Here is a 19,300-nt window from a genome sequence, read left to right as displayed (position 1 = left end):
AAACGTTATGACATTATGAAGACGTTGGCTCCTGAGCGTGTCTCCCTATTGGCTGCAGGTCGGCCAATTGGAGCGAGCCATCGTCACACCTGGACGGAGGGGCGGGGCTTTATGAGCAGGGGCGGGGCCAATCAGGTGAGCGCGTACTGTAAAGGGCTGCTGATGAGAGGACGAGAGGAGCTCAGCTTCAAGAGCTGAGAACCGAAAGACTCAACCTACGCCAACAACAGCAGCTGGACGGTGAGTTCACTGACCTCGGGACACTGAGGCGTTCACTGACCTCGGGACACTGAGGCGTTCACTGACCTCAGGACTTGATTTGTTTGTGTAGAGAAAGCTCAGACAGCTGACGGAGGTGAAGGAGCAGCTGAGTGAAGAGCTGGAGTACAAGAAGAGACTTCTACTGCTGAAGAAGAGCCAACAGGTACACTGATACTACTACTACTGATACTACTACTGATACTACTACTACTACTGCTACTGATACTACTACTGATACTACTACTACTGATACTACTACTGATACTACTACTGATTCACCTGTGTCTCTGCAGGCGGTTCCTGAAGCTCAGATCAGGGACTCTGCTGGACCTCCAGCTGCCTCCTCCTTCCAGATATATGATGAGTCCCAGTCTGCTGCTGCACGGCCTGCTGGGTAATAAACGCATCGCTGATGACCCAGTGGGAATCAGCTGATTACCTGTTGATTAAATGTTGATAATCAGCTGATTCACAAAATCTTTCTTTCATCAAACAGAAACTCTGAAACGTCTCAAAAAAAGCAGGCTGGTGGACACGTCTTCCTCGGTCCTGTGAGAGAGGACTGTGTCTGCGTGTCACCTGTCCACCACCAGGTGAGCCTCTGTAAACCAGCTGAGCCTCTGGTCCACCAGGTGCTCCCTCTCTGATCTGGACTCTGTGTTTGTTTTGTCTCAGGTGGAGTCGTCGTCTCTGAACTCTCTCAGGTTTGTTCAACTGGATCAATATTTACCTGAAGGAGACCAGAACATTGATCAGACCTTTTTGAATCTCTGATGTTTCCATGGAAACAGAGTTCATCATCTGTTGTTTAATGAATCTGTCAGCAGACGGACTCTGTGAACCAGAACCAAGGTCTCTCACCTGCTCCTCAACACTTCTCACACACTGCTGCAGGTGAGTTTAACCTTTGACCTTTGCTCACACACTGATCTCAGTCCTCCAGGTTCTGTCTTGTCTTTTGGGCTGCTTAGTGTTGATGTGATCCTGAATGTCTCAGATCATCATGGGGGGGCCGCTGAAGACCTCCAGACTCTGGTGGAGTCCTGCCACGCCAACGTCTCCCAGAAACCAGCAACTAAAACCAGAGACAAGCTGAGTCCCATACAGGAGACCAGTGTGGAGGCCAACCCTCTGTCAGCCGGAGAATGTAGTCCACTACAGGAGGACCAGGAGAACCTGCAGAACCAGGAGGACCAGGAGAACCAGGCTCTATCACCTGGTAAGTGGTCTTCAGCCCCTCAGACATCTCTGTGGTTCATCACATGGTGATGCTCTGTTTCTTGCTTCTGATCCAGTTGTGGATCCATGTGACCCAGATGTGCGGTGGCGGCTGCTGGACCTCTGTGATGTCACTTCCTCTCCAGACTTGTGCTCAGAGTCCCGCCCACTTCCTGTGGTTGAGGAGCACAGCTGTCTGCAGCTAGGTAGGCCTCAGCTCCGCCCATGACCAGAGGGGGCTTTTTCATCATGTGCTGTGTACTGTGTACTGTGTACTGTGTGTTGTGTGTTGTGTGTTGTGTACTTTCATGTGTGTGTGTTGTGTACTGTGTACTGTGTGTTGTGTGTTGTGTACTGTGTACTGTGTGTTGTGTGTTGTGTACTGTGTACTGTGTACAGTGTATTGTGTACTGTGTGTTGTGTACTGTGTACTGTGTGTTGTGTGTTGTGTACTGTGTACTGTGTGTTGTGTGTTGTGTACTGTGTACTGTGTGTTGTGTGTTGTGTACTGTGTACTGTGTGTTGTGTGTTGTGTGTTGTGTACTGTGTACTGTGTACAGTGTATTGTGTACTGTGTGTTGTGTGTTGTGTCCACCAGGGGGCGACGTGATCCACATCTACTCCAGAGTCCTGGAGGGACCAGGTTTCTCCGTCTTCAAAGGAGCCACAGAGGACGGCTACGTGGTCCTCAAGGTGCAGGGTCCACATCCTCCAGGTCTAGTCTTCTAATCAGTATGACCCCAGACCAGCAGGGCCCAGGGACCCGTTTCCATGGTGACGGATGTTTACCTGCTGCAGGTGGACGGCTGCTCGGCCCTGGGACTTCCATCAGTCTCTGCGTCTGAAGAACTCGTCCACCGCCGCCGGGTTTCCTCTGATCAGCTGTTTCCTGTTCCTGGACGGCTGCATCACCGTGTACACCACGCCGCCGGGTCACATGTTCACTGTGAGTCACTTCCTGTCCACACGGGTCCTCCCAGCTGGCTGGAGTTAGCAATGATGCTAACTGACACTGTGAGGACACACACACCTGTCTAATGTTTAGTGTGTGTGTGTGTGTGTGTGTGTGTGTGTGTAGGAGCTCACAGAGTGTGTCCCCAGCGAGGCCTCCGTTGGTTATAAAGCAGTCGCCCTGGTAACGATGGTGTCTCAGCTTCACTCCTGCAGACTGCTGCATGCGGCACTGCAGCCTCACCTCCTCACCTGTTGTCACAGGTAGGTCAGCTCACCTGTTGTCACAGGTAGACTAGCTCACCTGTTGTGAAGGAGAACCTTTATGGATCAGATATGAGGTTGTGGTTCTCGTGGTTCCCTCAGAGGTCTCCTGATCCCTGACTGGGTCTTCCCGGTGGACTGGTCCTCCTCGGTGGACCTGGACCTCCAGCGGGACGTCACGTCGGTCCAGCAGGTCCCCTCAGCTCAGGACTACATCGGTCTGGGTCTCCTGGAGCCGACCGCCCCCACAGCTGGTACCACTGCAGCACATCAGTCCACTCTGTTTGGCTCCTTCACTGGGATTGGTCCTCACTGACTCCTCCCCTTTCCTCTACCTGTCAGGTGGACCTGGTGGGACTGGCTGAAACTGTGCACCTCCTGCTGACCAACAGCAAGATGGTCCTGAAGAAAGAGGCGGAGTCTGGAGGGCAGAGCAGTTCAGTGGAGAGGAACCGTGGTACGGACAGCTAGACCTGGATTATTACACGTGTTAAACTTTGTTTATTTAACGTTTAAAATTAGTTTATTTAACGTTTTAAAATTAGTTAATTTTATGTTTTAAAATTAGTTAATTTTATGTTTTAAAATTAGTTCATTTAACGTTTTAAAATTTGTCAATTTTATGTTTTTAAAATTTTATTTTAGTTTTAAAATGAGTTTATTTCATGTTTTAAAATTAGTTAATTTTACGTTTTTAAAATTAGTTAATTTTACGTTTTTAAAATTAGTTAATTTTACGTTTTTAAAATTAGTTAATTTTACGTTTTAAAAATAGTTTATTTTACGTTTTTTAAATGAGTTTATTTCCCATTAACCTGGTTTATTTTAGTTGTTAAACTGGTTTATTTTAGTTGTTAATCCTGTATTACTTTGGTTATTCTAATAATCCTTTCTCTCTCTGCAGCGACATGTTCTCCAGGATGTGGAGGAGGTTCTTCTGCTCGCTGCTGAACGCCGAAGGTCGCTCGTCGTCGTCCATCCTGTCGGAGCTGAAGGATCAGCTGGCCGACTCTTTACTGCTGAACCCTATATATATATATATATATATATATATATATATATATATATATATATATATATATATATAACCCTCAGCTGTTCATCTGAATGTTGGTCTTCATGTGTCTTTGTTCTCATGTCTAAATAAATAAATTAAAGATTGTTTTAAAGGATTTTTTATCAGTCTCACTGTTTCTCCCTCTGTTATTATAACAGCAGTTATATAAATATACATATATATATATATATATATATATATATATGTGTATATATGTATATATATATATATATATATATATATATATATATATATATATATATATATATATATTAAGACAAGTGGATGCACATGTGAATTAAAAAATATAAAATTTTAATTTGAAAGTCAAGTTTAAAAGCAGAAAATAATAAAGAAGAGGGAAACATTAGTTTAATTTAACTTCTAACCAGCAGGTGGCGCTCTGTAATGAGCAGGAAGTGTCCCTTTAAAGGATCATTCCTACTGTGTCAGAGGATCTTCAGTGGAGGACTGAAGGAGGTGAAATGAATCATGGGAAGTGAGTCAGTGCATGTAGGCTGTGATAGAGTGATCAAAGGATGAAACTTTATTGTTTCACATCATAGAAACGAAATGAAACAATAGTTTATTCCACATGTTAAACCTGTTTATATATCATATATCATAATATATCATATGTGATATGAGGAGTATTTGACCATAACTGGTGATCGTTGTGATCCTAGTCTGTCTGGAGTCAGCTCCTCCTCCGCCTGAGGGAGAACGAGCTGCAGCCTGCAGAGAGAACCAGAGAAACCAGACACATGGACCAAAGAGAACCAACATTAGAACGTGTTCTTCAGTCTGACTCTAAATGAACGTTTATGTTTATGATCTAACAGACCTGTTAGAGTGACATCATCAGTCAGAGTTCCTTCACTTTAAGGAGACTCTGAACGACACACCAGACTGTGAAAAAGATCCACATTTTACTTCATTAATATTTCAATAATGAATGTTCATCAACATGAACATCCACTCTGTTTCAGCAGAATCAAACCAAACTACGCTGTCAATAAAGTTTATTTGAATTTGAAGAAAGAAGCAACAAAAACTAAACTCCACCTCCCTCCTTCATACCTGAGACAAGGTGAGACAGGGACGAGCAAGGTGGGGGGGAGGGAGAGAAGAGGGAGAGAATCGAGTGTCTGAGGAGGAGAACAGCAGGAACCGGCCACAACGAACACACCTGGACTCACCTGGACTCTGTTGCCCAGGTGAGTGTGTTAGCCTTTTATTACAAGTAGAGGTAAAACTGTGGCGGTTCTACTGAGCTGATTCTCTGCAGAACCAGACTGTCATGGTTCCACGTAGACCCTCAGTGAGCTGTGAGGAACCATCAAAGAGGTTCTCTGTTTTAAAGAACAGGATGTTACATAAGATAAGATAAGATAGAATAAGATAAGATAAGATAATCCTTTATTAGTCCCACAGCGAGGAAATGTACAGGATTACAGCAGCAGAGAGGACAGTGCAAACAAGAGACATAGTAAATAAAAAAAACACAAGATCAAAATAAGTATTATAAATAAGCAAATGAGCAATAAAGAACAGTAAAGAACAGTGTGTGTGATTAAGGTTCTCTACAGCACCAGACGGTGGAACCAGAGTAACAGTAAACTGACAAAAACTCTCTGATCCTCATAAAGAGGATCTACGGAGAACCTGAAATAGTTATTTTGCCTCTTTGATATGAAGTCCTGTTGAAGAGCTTCAGTGTGGCAGCAGGGTCACAGGGTTCCACAAAGAACCATAACGGTCTGAATAAATAATGTTCCCCTGTTGAGTTAAAGAAAGGTTTCCTGTTGGTTCAAATGGTTCAAGAGGCTCAAACTACAGAACAAACATGTGTTGTTTACCATGTGGAACCTACAAACTGCCCTAAGGATCCATGTTAGCTGGTGGCTAGCTGTTAGCTGATGCTAGCTGTTAGCTGGTGGCTAGCTGTTAGCTGATGGCTAGCTGTTAGCTGGTGGCTAGCTGTTAGCTGATGGATAACTGTTCACCTATGGTTAGCTGTTAGCTTATGGCTAGCTGTTAGCTGATAGTTAGCTGTTAGCTAATGGCTAGCTGTTAGCTGATGGTTAGCTGTTAGCTGATGGCTAGCTGTTAGCTGATGGCTAGCTGTTAGCTGGTGGCTAGCTGTTAGCTGATGGATAACTGTTCACCTATGGTTAGCTGTTAGCTTATGGCTAGCTGTTAGCTGATAGTTAGCTGTTAGCTAATGGCTGGCTGTTAGCTGATGGCTAGCTGTTAGCTGATGGTTAGCTGTTGCTGATGGCTAGCTGTTAGCTGATGGCTAGCTGTTAGCTTATGGCTGGCTGTTAGCTTATGGTTAGCTGTTAGCTTATGGCTAGCTGTTAGCTGATGGCTAGCTGTTGGCTTATGGCTAGCTGTTAGCTGATGGCTAGCTGTTAGCTGATGGCTAGCTGTTGGCTTATGGTTAGCTGTTAGCTGATGGCTAGCTGTTAGCTGATGGCTAGCTGTTAGCTTATGGCTAGCTGTTAGCTGATGGCTAGCTGTTAGCTTATGGCTAGCTGTTAGCTGATGGCTAGCTGTTAGCTTATGGCTAGCTGTGACAGCTTGTGGCTGGTAAATATTTAATAATAATATAATTAATAATAATAATATATTTAACAGAAGTGACAGTTATGGTTTCACCTGAACAGGTAACTCTGTGTATGTGTGTGTGTGTGTGTGTGTGTGTGTGTGTGTGTGTGTGTGTGTGTTGTGTGTGTGTGTGTGTGTGTGTGTGTGTGTGTGTGTGTGTGTGTGTGTGTGTGTGTGTGTGTGTGTGTGTGTGTGTGTGTGTGTGTGTGTGTGTGTGTGTGTGTGTGTGTGTGTGTGTGTGTGTGTGTGTGTGTGTGTGTGTGTGTGTGTGGCATAGTGGAGAGCAAGGGTTCTCCAATCAGAGGGTCGGTGGTTCGATACCCGGCCGGCAGTCGATGTGTCCTTGGGCAAGACACTTAACCCCAAGTTGCTCCTGAAGGCCATCGGTGTGGACTGATGATGAATGTTAGTTAGAGTCTGATGGTGGCACCTTGATGGTAGCCTGTCATCAGTGTGTGAATGGGTGAATGATATGTAACATACTACTGACTGTAAGTCGCTTTGGAAAAAGCCTCTGCTACATGACTGTAATGTCGTGTGTGTGTGATCTGAGTGTGTGTGTGTGTGTGTGTGTGTGTGTGACTGATCTGAGTAAAGCTTTATCTTTTAACAGTTTAGTTACTACTACAAAGTAAAAGCACCTAAAGCAGACTTTTGTTTTTTGTGAGGCCCTCAACATGGTGACGGCTGAGCCACCAGCTAGCAGCTAGAAGCTAACAGCGCTAACAGAGTTTACCTGAGAGGGAACCAGAGGAGAGGGTCATTCCTGTGATGTCATCAGTGTATGTCTGAATGAATCACTGTGAGTCTCACTGAGGAGCTGTCTGGTCATGTAGTGTGTCGGTTTGATTCCTCAGGTATGTCAGTCACACCCTCAGACACACACACACACACACACACAGACACACAGACACACAGGTAGTGAACAGAGTACACACACCTGAACACACAACAGTGTGTGTGTGTGTCTATGTGAGAGTGTCTCAGGGTCACACCTTGGTCCTAAAAGTGTTGTGAACAGAGTACTCTAGACCCCTAATATCACTTCTATAGACAAAAAATAAACAAGATGGCAACGGCCATATACAGGTAGTGTACAGAGTACCTGAACAGGTAGAGAACAGAGTACCTGAACAGGTAGTGAACAGAGTACCTGAACAGGTAGAGAACAGAGTACCTGAACAGGTAGTGAACAGAGTACCTGAACAGGTAGAGAACAGAGTACCTGAACAGGTAGTGAACAGAGTACCTGAACAGGTAGAGAACAGAGTACCTGAACAGGTAGTGAACAGAGTACCTGAACAGGTAGAGAACAGAGTACCTGAACAGAGTACCTGAACAGGTAGTGAACAGAGTACCTGAACAGGTAGAGAACAGAGTACCTGAACAGGTAGAGAACAGGTACCCTGAACAGGTAGAGAACAGAGTACCTGAACAGAGTACCTGAACAGGTAGTGAACAGAGTACCTGAACAGGTAGAGAACAGAGTACCTGAACAGGTAGAGAACAGAGTACCTGAACAGAGTACCTGAACAGGTAGAGAACAGAGTACCTGAACAGGTAGAGAACAGAGTACCTGAACAGGTACCTGGAGAGAACAGAGTACCTGATCAGGTAGAGAACAGAGTACCTGAACAGGTAGAGAACAGAGTACCTGAACAGGTAGTGAACAGAGTACCTGAACAGGTAGAGAACAGAGTACCTGAACAGAGTACCTGAACAGGTAGTGAACAGAGTACCTGAACAGGTAGAGAACAGAGTACCTGAACAGGTAGAGAACAGAGTACCTGAACAGAGTACCTGAACAGGTAGTGAACAGAGTACCTGAACAGGTAGAGAACAGAGTACCTGAACAGGTAGAGAACAGAGTACCTGAACAGGTAAACAGAGTACCTGAACAGGTAAACAGAGTACCTGAACAGGTAGAGAACAGAGTACCTGAACAGAGTACCTGAACAGGTAGTGAACAGAGTACCTGAACAGGTAGAGAACAGAGTACCTGAACAGGTAGAGAACAGAGTACCTGAACAGGTAAACAGAGTACCTGAACAGGTAGAGAACAGAGTACCTGAACAGAGTACCTGAACAGGTAGTGAACAGAGTACCTGAACAGGTAGAGAACAGAGTACCTGAACAGGTAAACAGAGTACCTGAACAGGTAAACAGAGTACCTGAACAGGTAGAGAACAGAGTACCTGAACAGGTAGAGAACAGAGTACCTGAACAGGTAGAGAACAGAGTACCTGAACAGGTAAACAGAGTACCTGAACAGGTAGAGAACAGAGTACCTGAACAGGTAGAGAACAGAGTACCTGAACAGGTAGAGAACAGAGTACCTGAACAGGTAGAGAACAGAGTACCTGAACAGGTAGTATTTATAATTTCATAACTAAACTTGAATTGGTTGTCATCAGAATGAATCCAGCAGCTTCTCTTCTTCTTATCAGCTGACTCTCTCTGACCGGATCAGATCCTCAAACATCCTCCACCACTCCCAGAGAACAAACAGAGAGGAAGACGAGACGACTTCGTCTTCCTCTCTGTTTCCAGACCCACCTGATCTGGACCCCCTGAGGAGCAGAGGCTGACTGACAGGTGAGAGGCTGGAGGTCTTAGAGGTCATGAGCGTTTAAAACACAAACCAACCTGTGGAAGAAAAAAACATCAATATGTTAAATATTGAGTTTCTGCTAAATATTCATAAAGAAGGCCAGCGGTGTGCTGGGGTGTGTACTGGTTCTGGTGGAGGTGGTGGGAGACCGGAGGGTGATGGTTAAATATATATATATATATATATATATATATATATATATATATATATATATAGGAGGATAGCTTAGCCACACATCACTAAAAGCTGACAATATATAAGTCTGTGCAATAATAACATTATTCTGTTTAAATAATATTTTATTTTAGTTATTGTGAATTTCTTTTACTTATTTATTATTCTTTCCTGTGTTATTACTTATTTACTTATTTATAATACTTGTTTTGATCTTGTATGTTTTTACTATGTCTCTTGTGTCCTCTCTGCTGCTGTATCCCGCTGTGGTCCTAATAAAGGATTATCTTATCTTATCTTAAATTGAGATCAAATTTAAAAACTGTTCATCAGTCACTGCAGCTGCTATAAAAAACATAGATCATAACATTGTTTATTGTTAATTTATTTATTTACAATCCGTTCTTTAAAGACCTTGATCTCTTCTGCTGCTCATAAATAACCTGTTTAAGTTATCATGAATAAACTTCTTAAAAATTAATTTGAACAAGCAGGTGAACCTTTTATCATAAGTCCTCAAATATTCACTCTAAAAAACAGATGTTGACCTCATTAAATATATATTTCACCAATAAGAACTCATTATCTGAACCGGTGTTTGGGAGTCACTCTGCCCTCTAGTGTTCAACAGTGGTTTTATATATATACATATATTTATTTATAGGGACTCTATGGAGGATGCAAAATGACTCAAGTATCAATAAATAAATGCATGAATAAATGAATAGTTAACTGCTGTATTAATTAAACAGGACATAAATGAAAAATATTTTTCATTTGTTTATATGTATTTATTAATTCACATTTATTTATTTCTATATTAATACTGTAATTATTTCTACATTAATTTATTTTAAAATGTCTATATACATTTCTTTATTGCTGTATTTATTTATTCTTTATTAAATTATTATTCATTTCTTTATTAAGTTATTTATACATTTATTTATTTCCCTTTTTAATGCTGTATTTATTTATTTATTAATACTTGAGTCTTTTGTTTCTTCTGTATTTGAAGCAGCCGCTGATATTTAAATGAGTGTTGATGATGCAGACAGGTGAGTTCTCACCTGGGCTGTTTGGTTGGTTTATGTGTGATAGGAGGAGGATGTCATGTGACTGTGCTCAGGTAAACACCTGAGCAGGAAGAGAAGCTGTCAGTCCAGCGACACAGTGACAGTGTGTGTGTGTGTTTCTCCATCATGTTCTTCCTGTTGACTCCCTCAGGTCTCACCGTTGCCGTGGCGATGTTCCAGCGCAGGAAGAAGAAGCGGCGGCCGAAGATCTCGGAGCCTCAAGACTTCCAGCATCGCGTCCACACGTCCTTCGATGTCGCCCAGCGGACGCTTACGTCGGTCTGCCGCCGCAGTGGCAGAGCGTCATCGACACGCTGAGGAGGCCACGCCCCCTGGTGGACCCGTCCAGGATCACTGGGAGGTCCAACTCCCGGAAGGTGAGAGGATAATAACACCATTATTATGAATAATACACCTGATACACAGTGACATCACTACCAATCAGTCTGATCGGTCAATAACACGATCGATCATTGATTGATTTCATCTTAGGCTCATAAACACGTAACAGTATTTATGTCAAATAACTTTTAGCTGCAGAAAGACTCCGTTAGCTAACAGGACACCACAAAAAACAGCAGCTAGTAGCAGCCCTACGGTGGTGTAGTGGTTAGCACTGTGGCCTCACAGCAAGAGGGGCCCGGGTTCAATTCCCGGGCTGGACAACCTTCTGTGTGGAGTTTGCATGTTCTCCCCGTGTCAGCGTGGGTTCTCTCCGGGTTCTCCGGCTTCCTCCCACAGTCCAAAGACATGCAGCTTAGGTTCATGAAGACTCTAAACTGCCCGTAGGTGTGAATGTGAGTGTGAATGGTTGTTTGTCTCTATATGTCAGCCCTGTGACAGACTGGAGACCTGTCCAGGTGAACCCTGTCCAGGTGAACCCCGTCCAGGTGAACCCTGTCCAGGTGAACCCCGGTGAACCAGGGGTGAACCCGTCCAGGTGAACCCTGTCCAGGTGAGACCTGCCTTCGCTCCAGCACCCTGCGACCCTTAACTGGATAAGCGGTTACGGAAGATGGATGGATGGATAGTAGCAGCCCTAATGCTAGCAGCCCTAATGCTAGCAGCCCTAATGCTAGCAGCCCTAATGCTAACTCAACTCACCACACTTCACAAAAAATTTAATGAAGTAATGTTAGCGTAAAGAGAAACGTTAGCATACAGAATAAATATGACTATCAGTACATATCAATAAATATCAGTAATTATCAATAAATATCAGTAATTATCAATAAATATCAGTACATATCAATATCAATAAATATCAGTACATATCAATAAATATCAGTAAATATCAGTAATTATCAATAAATATCAGTACATATCAGTACATATCAATAAATATCATGAAATATCATGAAATATCAGTACATATCAATGAATATCAGTAATTATCAATAAATATCAGTACATATCAATAAATATCAGTACATATCAGTACATATCAATGAATATCAGTAATTATCAATAAATATCAGTACATATCAATAAATATCAGTACATATCAATGAATATCAGTAATTATCAATAAATATCAGTACATATCAATAAATATCAGGAAATATCAGGAAATATCAGGAAATATCAGTACATATCAGTAATTATCAATAAAATAAATATCAGTAGATATCAATAAATATCAGTACATATCAGACTGTTTGAGCTCACCATTAAGCCTCTATGACAAAGAGACAAACTGTAAAATTAGACATTTTATATTTCTTATTAAAACCTGTTAAAATCTTAAAATCCCTCAGAAATGAAACAATGTTCTCATATTATAAATCAATAAATACTGAGATCTGCTCTCAGCGTTCCACAGAGGTTCTGTTTCTGGGTCACCAGGAAACAATAGAAGAACTTATTAAAGGTCATTAGAGCAGTAATCACCTCAGAGAGCTGCATTCCTCTGGCACACCACTGCTGCAGCTTTTATTTTGTCGGGGAGAGGACAGCTTCCTCCTGATTGGACTGCAGAGTGTGACCTCACCAGAGGTCAACAAGGCTGCTCTGCTATTGGTTGTTAACCATGAAGAGAATAAACTCTTTGGCCGTTTCTCAATCAGTGAACTTCTCTGTACTTGTGTCCTCCTGAACTGTGAAACGTCATCTAGCGGCCCAGGTTCTGTTCAATACACAAGTTCATCCAGACAAGTACGGTCCAGATACCCGGATGTGTCCTCGCTCCGCCCGTTATATCGAGGATGCATCGGAGGAGACTTGTGTGGACTTTGGACAGCCAAGTATCCCAGAATGCATTTCACCAGCAAACAAGAGCCGACAGTGGCGGAGACGGCTCACATCTGTCAGTTATAACTGTCTAAATACTGCTGCTGTTGTGTAACGGAATTTAGTTTTAACATTTTTTTAAGCGAGAATGTAGTTAAGACTTAAAATATGAGGTCAATTTATCAAGATAGAGCCTGTTTGAAAAAAGCGCCGACGTTTGTCGGAGATATGAAGGACCAGAGAGATATATATATAGATATCTATATATCTATATATATATAGATATGAGAGGACCAGAGAGGAGATATATATATAGATATAGATATAGATATCTATATATATATATATATAGATATATAGATATCTATATATATATATCTATATATATATATATAGATATAGATATGAGAGGTCCAGAGAGGAGACCGGGCTAGTCTATATCTATATCTATATCTATATCTATATCTATATATATAGATATAGATAGATATATATATATAGAGATATGAGAGGACCAGAGAGGAGACCGGGCGGTGGTGCTCATGCAGCCCGCTGACAGCAGTCTGATCTCGGCTAGGCCTCTCCAGATGTGCCGCTGGCTCCGGTGTCTCTGTGGTTGTGGTTGTAGATGTAACACAAAATATATACATATATATATATATATATACATATACATATTAATATTTTAATATTTTCTAAATGAAAACGAAAAAAGGCAGGGTTGTGTTTTATATCATATTTCGTTTTATTGTCAATATATATGATGAAGATAACCGGAGTAGGCGGACCGACGAGCTGAGTTGGTGACGTCGTGACGTTGGTGACGTCATCAAGTTCGCTGCTGTTCCAATTGCAAAATGACGTAATGACGTAATGACGCGTCCTCCCGTCCTCGGGAGTTTGTACTCCCAGTCGAACTATCAAGTATGAACTTGCAAGTTTGCAAGTCCATACTTGACCATACTTGGTATTGAGAAACGGCCTTTGTCTCCATCTGCTGCTGAAATAAAAAAATCACAGCTTTTATTTTGGAGAAGGAAGGGTCTGACCTCTGACCTCTGACATGTTTAACAGACTAACTATCACACTGTTTAGTCTCTCAGACACTGGTTTATAGGTCCAAACACATAGTATGTCAAATACTTCTGAAGTACCAGGATGTTCTACTACATCCTGGTACCTTCACTGGTTCTGCTGACGGTGCGTTCACTGGTTCACTGTAAATGTCATGTTTGTGTAATCTGATGTTTCCATGCAGGTCGAGTCATGTGACCTGATAACAGACCACATGATCATCATCAGAGCTTCAGCTTTCACACTAAATAAATATGAATATAATCAAGTGTTCATATATTTATATATTTATATTTTTACGTATTTATATATTTTTATATTCATATGTAATATTTATATATTTTTATATTCATATATAATATTTTTATATTTTTATATTCATATATAATATTTATATATTTTTATATTCATATATATATTTATATATATTATATTTTTATATTCATATAAATATTTTTATATTCATATATAATATTTTTATATTCATATATAATATTTTTATGTATATATTCATATATAATATTTTTATATTCATATATAATATTTATATATTTTTATATTCATATATAATATTTTTATATTCATATATAATATTTATATATTTTTATATTCATATATAATATTTTTATAATCATATATAATATTTATATACAACCAGAGGAGTCGTCCCCTGATGGACAGCAGAGAGAATGCAGACTTCTCTTTAAAGAACCGGAGGTTTGATTCCTGATCTGAACGTGTTAACGATGACCTCACCTCTCTGATCCTTCATGTATTGATCTACAGAGTATAAGTATATGAATGATGTATAAGTACCTCACAGAGTACTTGTTGTCTGTCTGCAGACGATCGTCCGTGGTAGTTTCATCGGTCATGGAGACTACATCTCCCAGGTGATCTCTGAGATGAGCCGTCTGTCCGTCACCGGCTCCAACTCTCTGCGCCGCAGCAGTCCGTCAGCACGGAAACGAGCACGCTCACTGGGCCGACTGGGAGAACTGGTGGACGAGGAGTCATACCAGTACCAGCAGCTCGATCGCCACGGCGACGAGGTCGACAGGAAGACGGGCGGGAACTCCACCTACTGGCAGGACCGAATCCGACAGGTACGCAGCGAGAATGGTCTGCAGAGAGCCAAGTCCACCTGTGAGGTGAGGGCTCCGGCTGAGGCCACGCCCCCCACACCTGGGACGCTGCAGAGGACAGGTGTGACCCCGCAGAGGACAGGTGTGACCCCGCAGAGGACAGGGGTCGGGGAGTCAGCAGGTGTGGCGGGTTTGAGCGGTGGACAGTACGCCCGCAGTGAGGGGGTGGGGCTAAGACAGAGGCCAGCTTCCTGTTACAACCACCTGCAGACTGTGGAGACCAGCAGAGCTCACCTGAGACTGAGACCAGACGTCAGTCACCTGCCTGACCTGCTGTCCTCCTCCAGAGAAACTCCCAGAAGGCCTCACTCCACCTACGACCTCAAGGTGAGAAATGATGTCATCTAAAGGAGACGTTCTGTACATTTTAATTTGAAACTTTAAAAGTTATAAATAAAGTTTTCTGAGGTGGAAGTTTGTGTATCGATAGAAGCAGAATAGAAACAAACTACAAACAGCTGGTTAGCTTAGCTTAGCATAAAAAACTGAAACATATTATATTGTCCGAACAGTGAATATCAACTACAAACAGCTGGTTAGCTTAGCTTGGCATAAAGACTGGAAACAGATTCTATTGTCTGAAAGCTGAATATCAAGCTACAAACAGCTGGTTGGCTTAGCTTAGCATAGAAACAGGAAACACTCGTCCACATAAGGACGGACTAAAGGTCTCTGTTCTCCTCCCCAGTTATCCTCCCCCTCTTGCTGCCCCCCAACAGCACCAGCAGTCCCATCATCAATGGTCGACCTCAGCGCTTGCTCCGCCCCTCTCCCTCCTTGCTCCGCCCCCTCTCCCTCCTTCCCTCCAACCCATCACCCTCCTCGCTCCGCCCCATCACCCTCCTCGCTCCGCCCCTCCTCCAGCTTCAACATCAGTCCACCTAAAACACTGCCCCCATAGCCAGCCCCGCCCCTCCCCCCAGCACCTGATGGGGTGAATGTGACCCATGAGCAGTTCAAGGCGGCGCTGCAGATGGTGGTGGACCCAGGGGACCCGAGAACACTCTGGAGAACTTTGTGAAGATCGGTGAAGGTTCTACCAGGTGTGGTCTGCATCGCCAGAGAGAGAGCGAGCGGCAGACAGGTAGCAGTGAAGATGATGGACGTCAGGAAGCAGCAACGCAGGGAGCTGCTCTTCAACGAGGTACCAATACGTAAGTAGAGTAAAGTAGAGTAGGGTAGAGTAGGGTAGGGTAGGGTAGAGTAGAGTAGGGTAGGGTAGGTAGAGTAAATGAAGTAGGGTAGGGTAGGTAGGGTAGAGTAGGGTAGAGTAGAGTAGGAGTAGGGTAGGAGTAGAGTAGGGTAGGGTAGAGTAGGAGTAGAGTAGAGTAGGGTAGGGTAAGAGTAGTAGGGTAGGTAGGGTAAGTAGAGTAGGATAGAGTAGAGTAGAGTAGGGGGGTAGAGTAGTAGAGTAGGGCAGTAGAGTAGGGCAGGGTAGAGTAGGGTAGAGTAGAGTAGGGGTAGGGTAGAGTAGGGTAGAGTAGAGTAGGGTAGAGTAGGGTAGAGAGTAGAGTAGGGTAGGGTAGAGTAGGTAGGGTAAGTAGGGTAGAGTAGGGGTAGGGTAGGGTAGAGTAGGGTAGAGTAGGGTAGAGTAGAGTAGAGTAGAGGGTAAAGTAGAGTAGGTAGGGTAGGGTAGAGTAGAGTAGGGTAGAGTAGAGTAGGGTAGGGTAAAGAAAAGTAAAATATAAATATGAATTAAATAAATTCAATTCAGTTATTGAAATATATAGACTTCATTAATAGAAAATAAAATAAAGTAAAGTGAAGGTAAAGATGTAATAGAACGATAAGTGGGGTGGGGTAAGGTTCCGTGTTCTCAGGTGGTGATCATGAGGGTAGACTACCGGGGTACCAGTAAGTTGGTGCAGATAGTTCAGAGTAGAGTAGGGTAGGAGGAGGAACTCTGGGTAATCATAGAGTACCTGCAGGGTGGTGCTCAGAAACATCGTCAGAGTGAAACCAGGTGAGCAATGTTGGATGTACTTATAGAGTGCAGTGGAGGAAGGTATTCAGAGAGTACTAAAGTACAAGTACATGGACTGCGCCTAGTACATGGACTGTGTACCAAGGGAGTAGGGTACAGACGGAGTACTAAGTACAAGAACATGGACCGTGTTCTAAAGTACACTTACTGTGTACTAAACGTTACAAATATGGACTTCTAATAGAAAAATACTTAACTGAATGGACTGTGTCGATAAGTACTTTGATGGTGTGATCATGAGGGACTACCGGCACTCTGTGGTGTAATGTTCAGTACTCTGATGTGTCTGGGTAATCAGTACTCTGATGTGGTGCTCTGTCGTCGTCAGTGAAACAGTACTCTGTGGTGTACTCTGTGGTGTACTACAGTACTCTGACTCTGTGTGTACTAAGGAGTACTCTGTGGTGTACTCTGTGGTGTACTAGTGTACTAAAGTACATGGACTGCGTACTTAAGTGGACTGTGTCCTACTACTCTGATGTGTCTGTCTACAGTACTCTGTGTGTACTACAGTACTCTGTGTGTCCTACAGTACTCTGTGGTGTACTCTGTCGTGTACTACAGTACTCTGTGGTGTACTCTGTGGTGTACTACAGTACTCTGTGTTTTCCTCCAGGCTGAACGAGGAGCAGACAGCCACCGTGTGTGAAAGCGTTCTTCAGGCTCTGACTTATCTTCACTCTCAGGGAGTCGTTCACCGAGACATCAAGAGTGACTCCATACTGCTGAGTGTGGACGGGAAGGTAAGACAAGCAGGCAGACAAGCAGACAGACAGACAGACAGACAGACAGAGAGACAGACAGAGAGAGGAACAGACAGACAGTTTATATATATATATATACACATCATTCACAGCTTGTTTGGGTAGCTTAGCATGTAGCTTAGCATGGGGCAGCTGTGGCACATGAGGAAGAGCACTCGTCCCTAAACCACAAGGTTGGTGGTTCAAATCCCTCTACAGTCAACATGCCGAGGTGTCCTTGAGCTCCCCGCGCTTCTTAGCAGCCCACTGCTCCTCCAGGATGGTTAAATGCAGAGAATTGTAATTTCCCCATTGTGGGACTAATAAAGGATTGGTTATTGTTATTATGTAGCTTAGCATGTAGCTTAGCATGTAGCTAGCCCCAGTACAACTCACAGATGACCACTGAGTCCAGAAACAGACTCACCAACCAGCTGAAAGTGACAGGAAGTGATTAACTGCAAAAACAACAAAGACAACACCTGAATCTTCTTCTTCTTCTTCTTCTTCTTCTTCTTCTTCTTCTTCTTCTTCTTCTTCTTCTTCTTCTTCTTCCTCTACTTTATTCCTCTTCCTCTTCTTCCTCTTCTTCTTCTTCTTTATTCCTCTTCTTCTTCTTCTTCCTCTTCTTCCTCTTCTTCTTCTTCTCCTTCTTCCTCTTCTGCAGGTAAAACTGTCAGACTTTGGTTTCTGCGCTCAGATCAGCAGAGACGTCCCGAGGAGGAGTTCTCTGGTGGGGACTCCGTACTGGATGGCTCCTGAAGTGATCTCTAAAACCCCGTACGGTACCGAGGTACAGGTACCCTCTGAAGACCCCACATGAGAACCTGGTCCAGTATCTGTGTGGACAGGTGAACTCTGACAGCTTCCTGTGTCCCTCAGGTGGACATCTGGTCTCTGGGCATCATGGTGGTGGAGATGGTGGACGGAGAGCCGCCATATTTCAGCGACACGCCCATCACCGCGATGAAGAAGCTGAGAGACGAAGAACCGCCGAGCGTGAAGAATCTCCACAGGGTCAGACACACACACACACACACGCATACACATCTTCACTACAAAGGAGGACACAAGGACAGAACATGCGTTGTGAGGACCAGCCTCTCTGATAGAGGGATCAATATAAATGTCACAATAAATGAGTAGAGACTAAATCATAATCCATCACAATAAAGTAATTAAACTTTTAAACATAAACTAGTCATAAAAACATGCATTATGGGGACCAGCTAACGAGACGCTTTCACGTCGTTAACATTTAGTGAACGTTGGTTCAGGAGCAGAGATGCTAAGTGGCTAACCAGTGAGCAGGTGGTTGTGGGCGGTTGTTGATGATGTCACTCTCTGTGTCTCAGGTGTCTCCGGTGTTGAAAGACTTCCTGGGCTGCATGCTGACCCGTGACACGCAGCAGCGCTCGACCGCCGCCGACCTGCTGGAACACCTGTTCCTCCTGCAGGCCGGACCACCACACTGCCTGGTGCCCCTGGTGGAGCAGCACCGCAAACGCATGTCACTCTGCTGAGCCCGAGGCACACCTGAGACACACACCTGAGACACACCTCTGAGACTGGAGACTCACACACCTGAGACACATGTGGGACTCACCTGAGAACACCTGAGACACATGTGGGACACCTGAGACACCTCACCTGATGTGGGACTCACCTGAGACACATGTGGGACTCTGAGACACATGGGGACTCACCTGAGACACCAGTCCAGTTCAGTCCAGTTCAGTCCAGTTCCGTTGGTTTGTGAGGAACAGGAAGCAGAACCCTGGAGAGTTTCATTAAAGGAGATTTATCTTAAAGACCAAACGGAGGCCAGCAGGTCCTCCTTTGTATCCAATCAGGTCCAACATGTACCTGGTTCTATTCAGCCCACCTCCTGGATCAGCACACC

General features: G+C 43.5%; 1 protein-coding gene, 1 long non-coding RNA gene and 1 pseudogene across 4 annotated transcripts; all 3 read left to right on the top strand.

Moving 5' to 3' along the window:
• Positions 1–822: 822 nt before the first annotated feature.
• Positions 823–1,300, top strand: LOC129088644 (uncharacterized). Of its 3 annotated transcripts, none has more exons than XR_008531040.1 (4): positions 823–854; positions 937–965; positions 1,086–1,155; positions 1,259–1,300. It is a non-coding gene; the product is annotated as an uncharacterized LOC129088644 (long non-coding RNA). The 3 variants fall into 3 exon arrangements; XR_008531039.1 differs by having other exon boundaries at positions 826–854; positions 1,089–1,155; XR_008531038.1 differs by having other exon boundaries at positions 834–965.
• Positions 1,301–1,704: 404 nt separating this feature from the next.
• Positions 1,705–3,010, top strand: LOC129088642 (mitotic checkpoint serine/threonine-protein kinase BUB1 beta-like). The gene is made up of 5 exons (XM_054595978.1): positions 1,705–1,744; positions 2,078–2,174; positions 2,278–2,425; positions 2,558–2,694; positions 2,797–3,010. Exons 1-5 carry the CDS (start codon positions 1,705–1,707, stop codon positions 3,008–3,010), a joined length of 636 nt encoding a protein of 211 aa, XP_054451953.1.
• Positions 3,011–4,880: 1,870 nt separating this feature from the next.
• Positions 4,881–18,928, top strand: LOC129088641 (serine/threonine-protein kinase PAK 6-like; annotated as a pseudogene).
• The last annotated feature ends 372 nt before the right edge of the window (positions 18,929–19,300 follow it).

This window comes from Anoplopoma fimbria, unplaced genomic scaffold (genome assembly GCF_027596085.1).
Source record: "Anoplopoma fimbria isolate UVic2021 breed Golden Eagle Sablefish unplaced genomic scaffold, Afim_UVic_2022 Un_contig_13747_pilon_pilon, whole genome shotgun sequence".
Taxonomy (NCBI): Eukaryota; Metazoa; Chordata; class Actinopteri; order Perciformes; family Anoplopomatidae; genus Anoplopoma; species Anoplopoma fimbria.
This window is presented reverse-complemented; position numbering and strand designations above follow the sequence as displayed.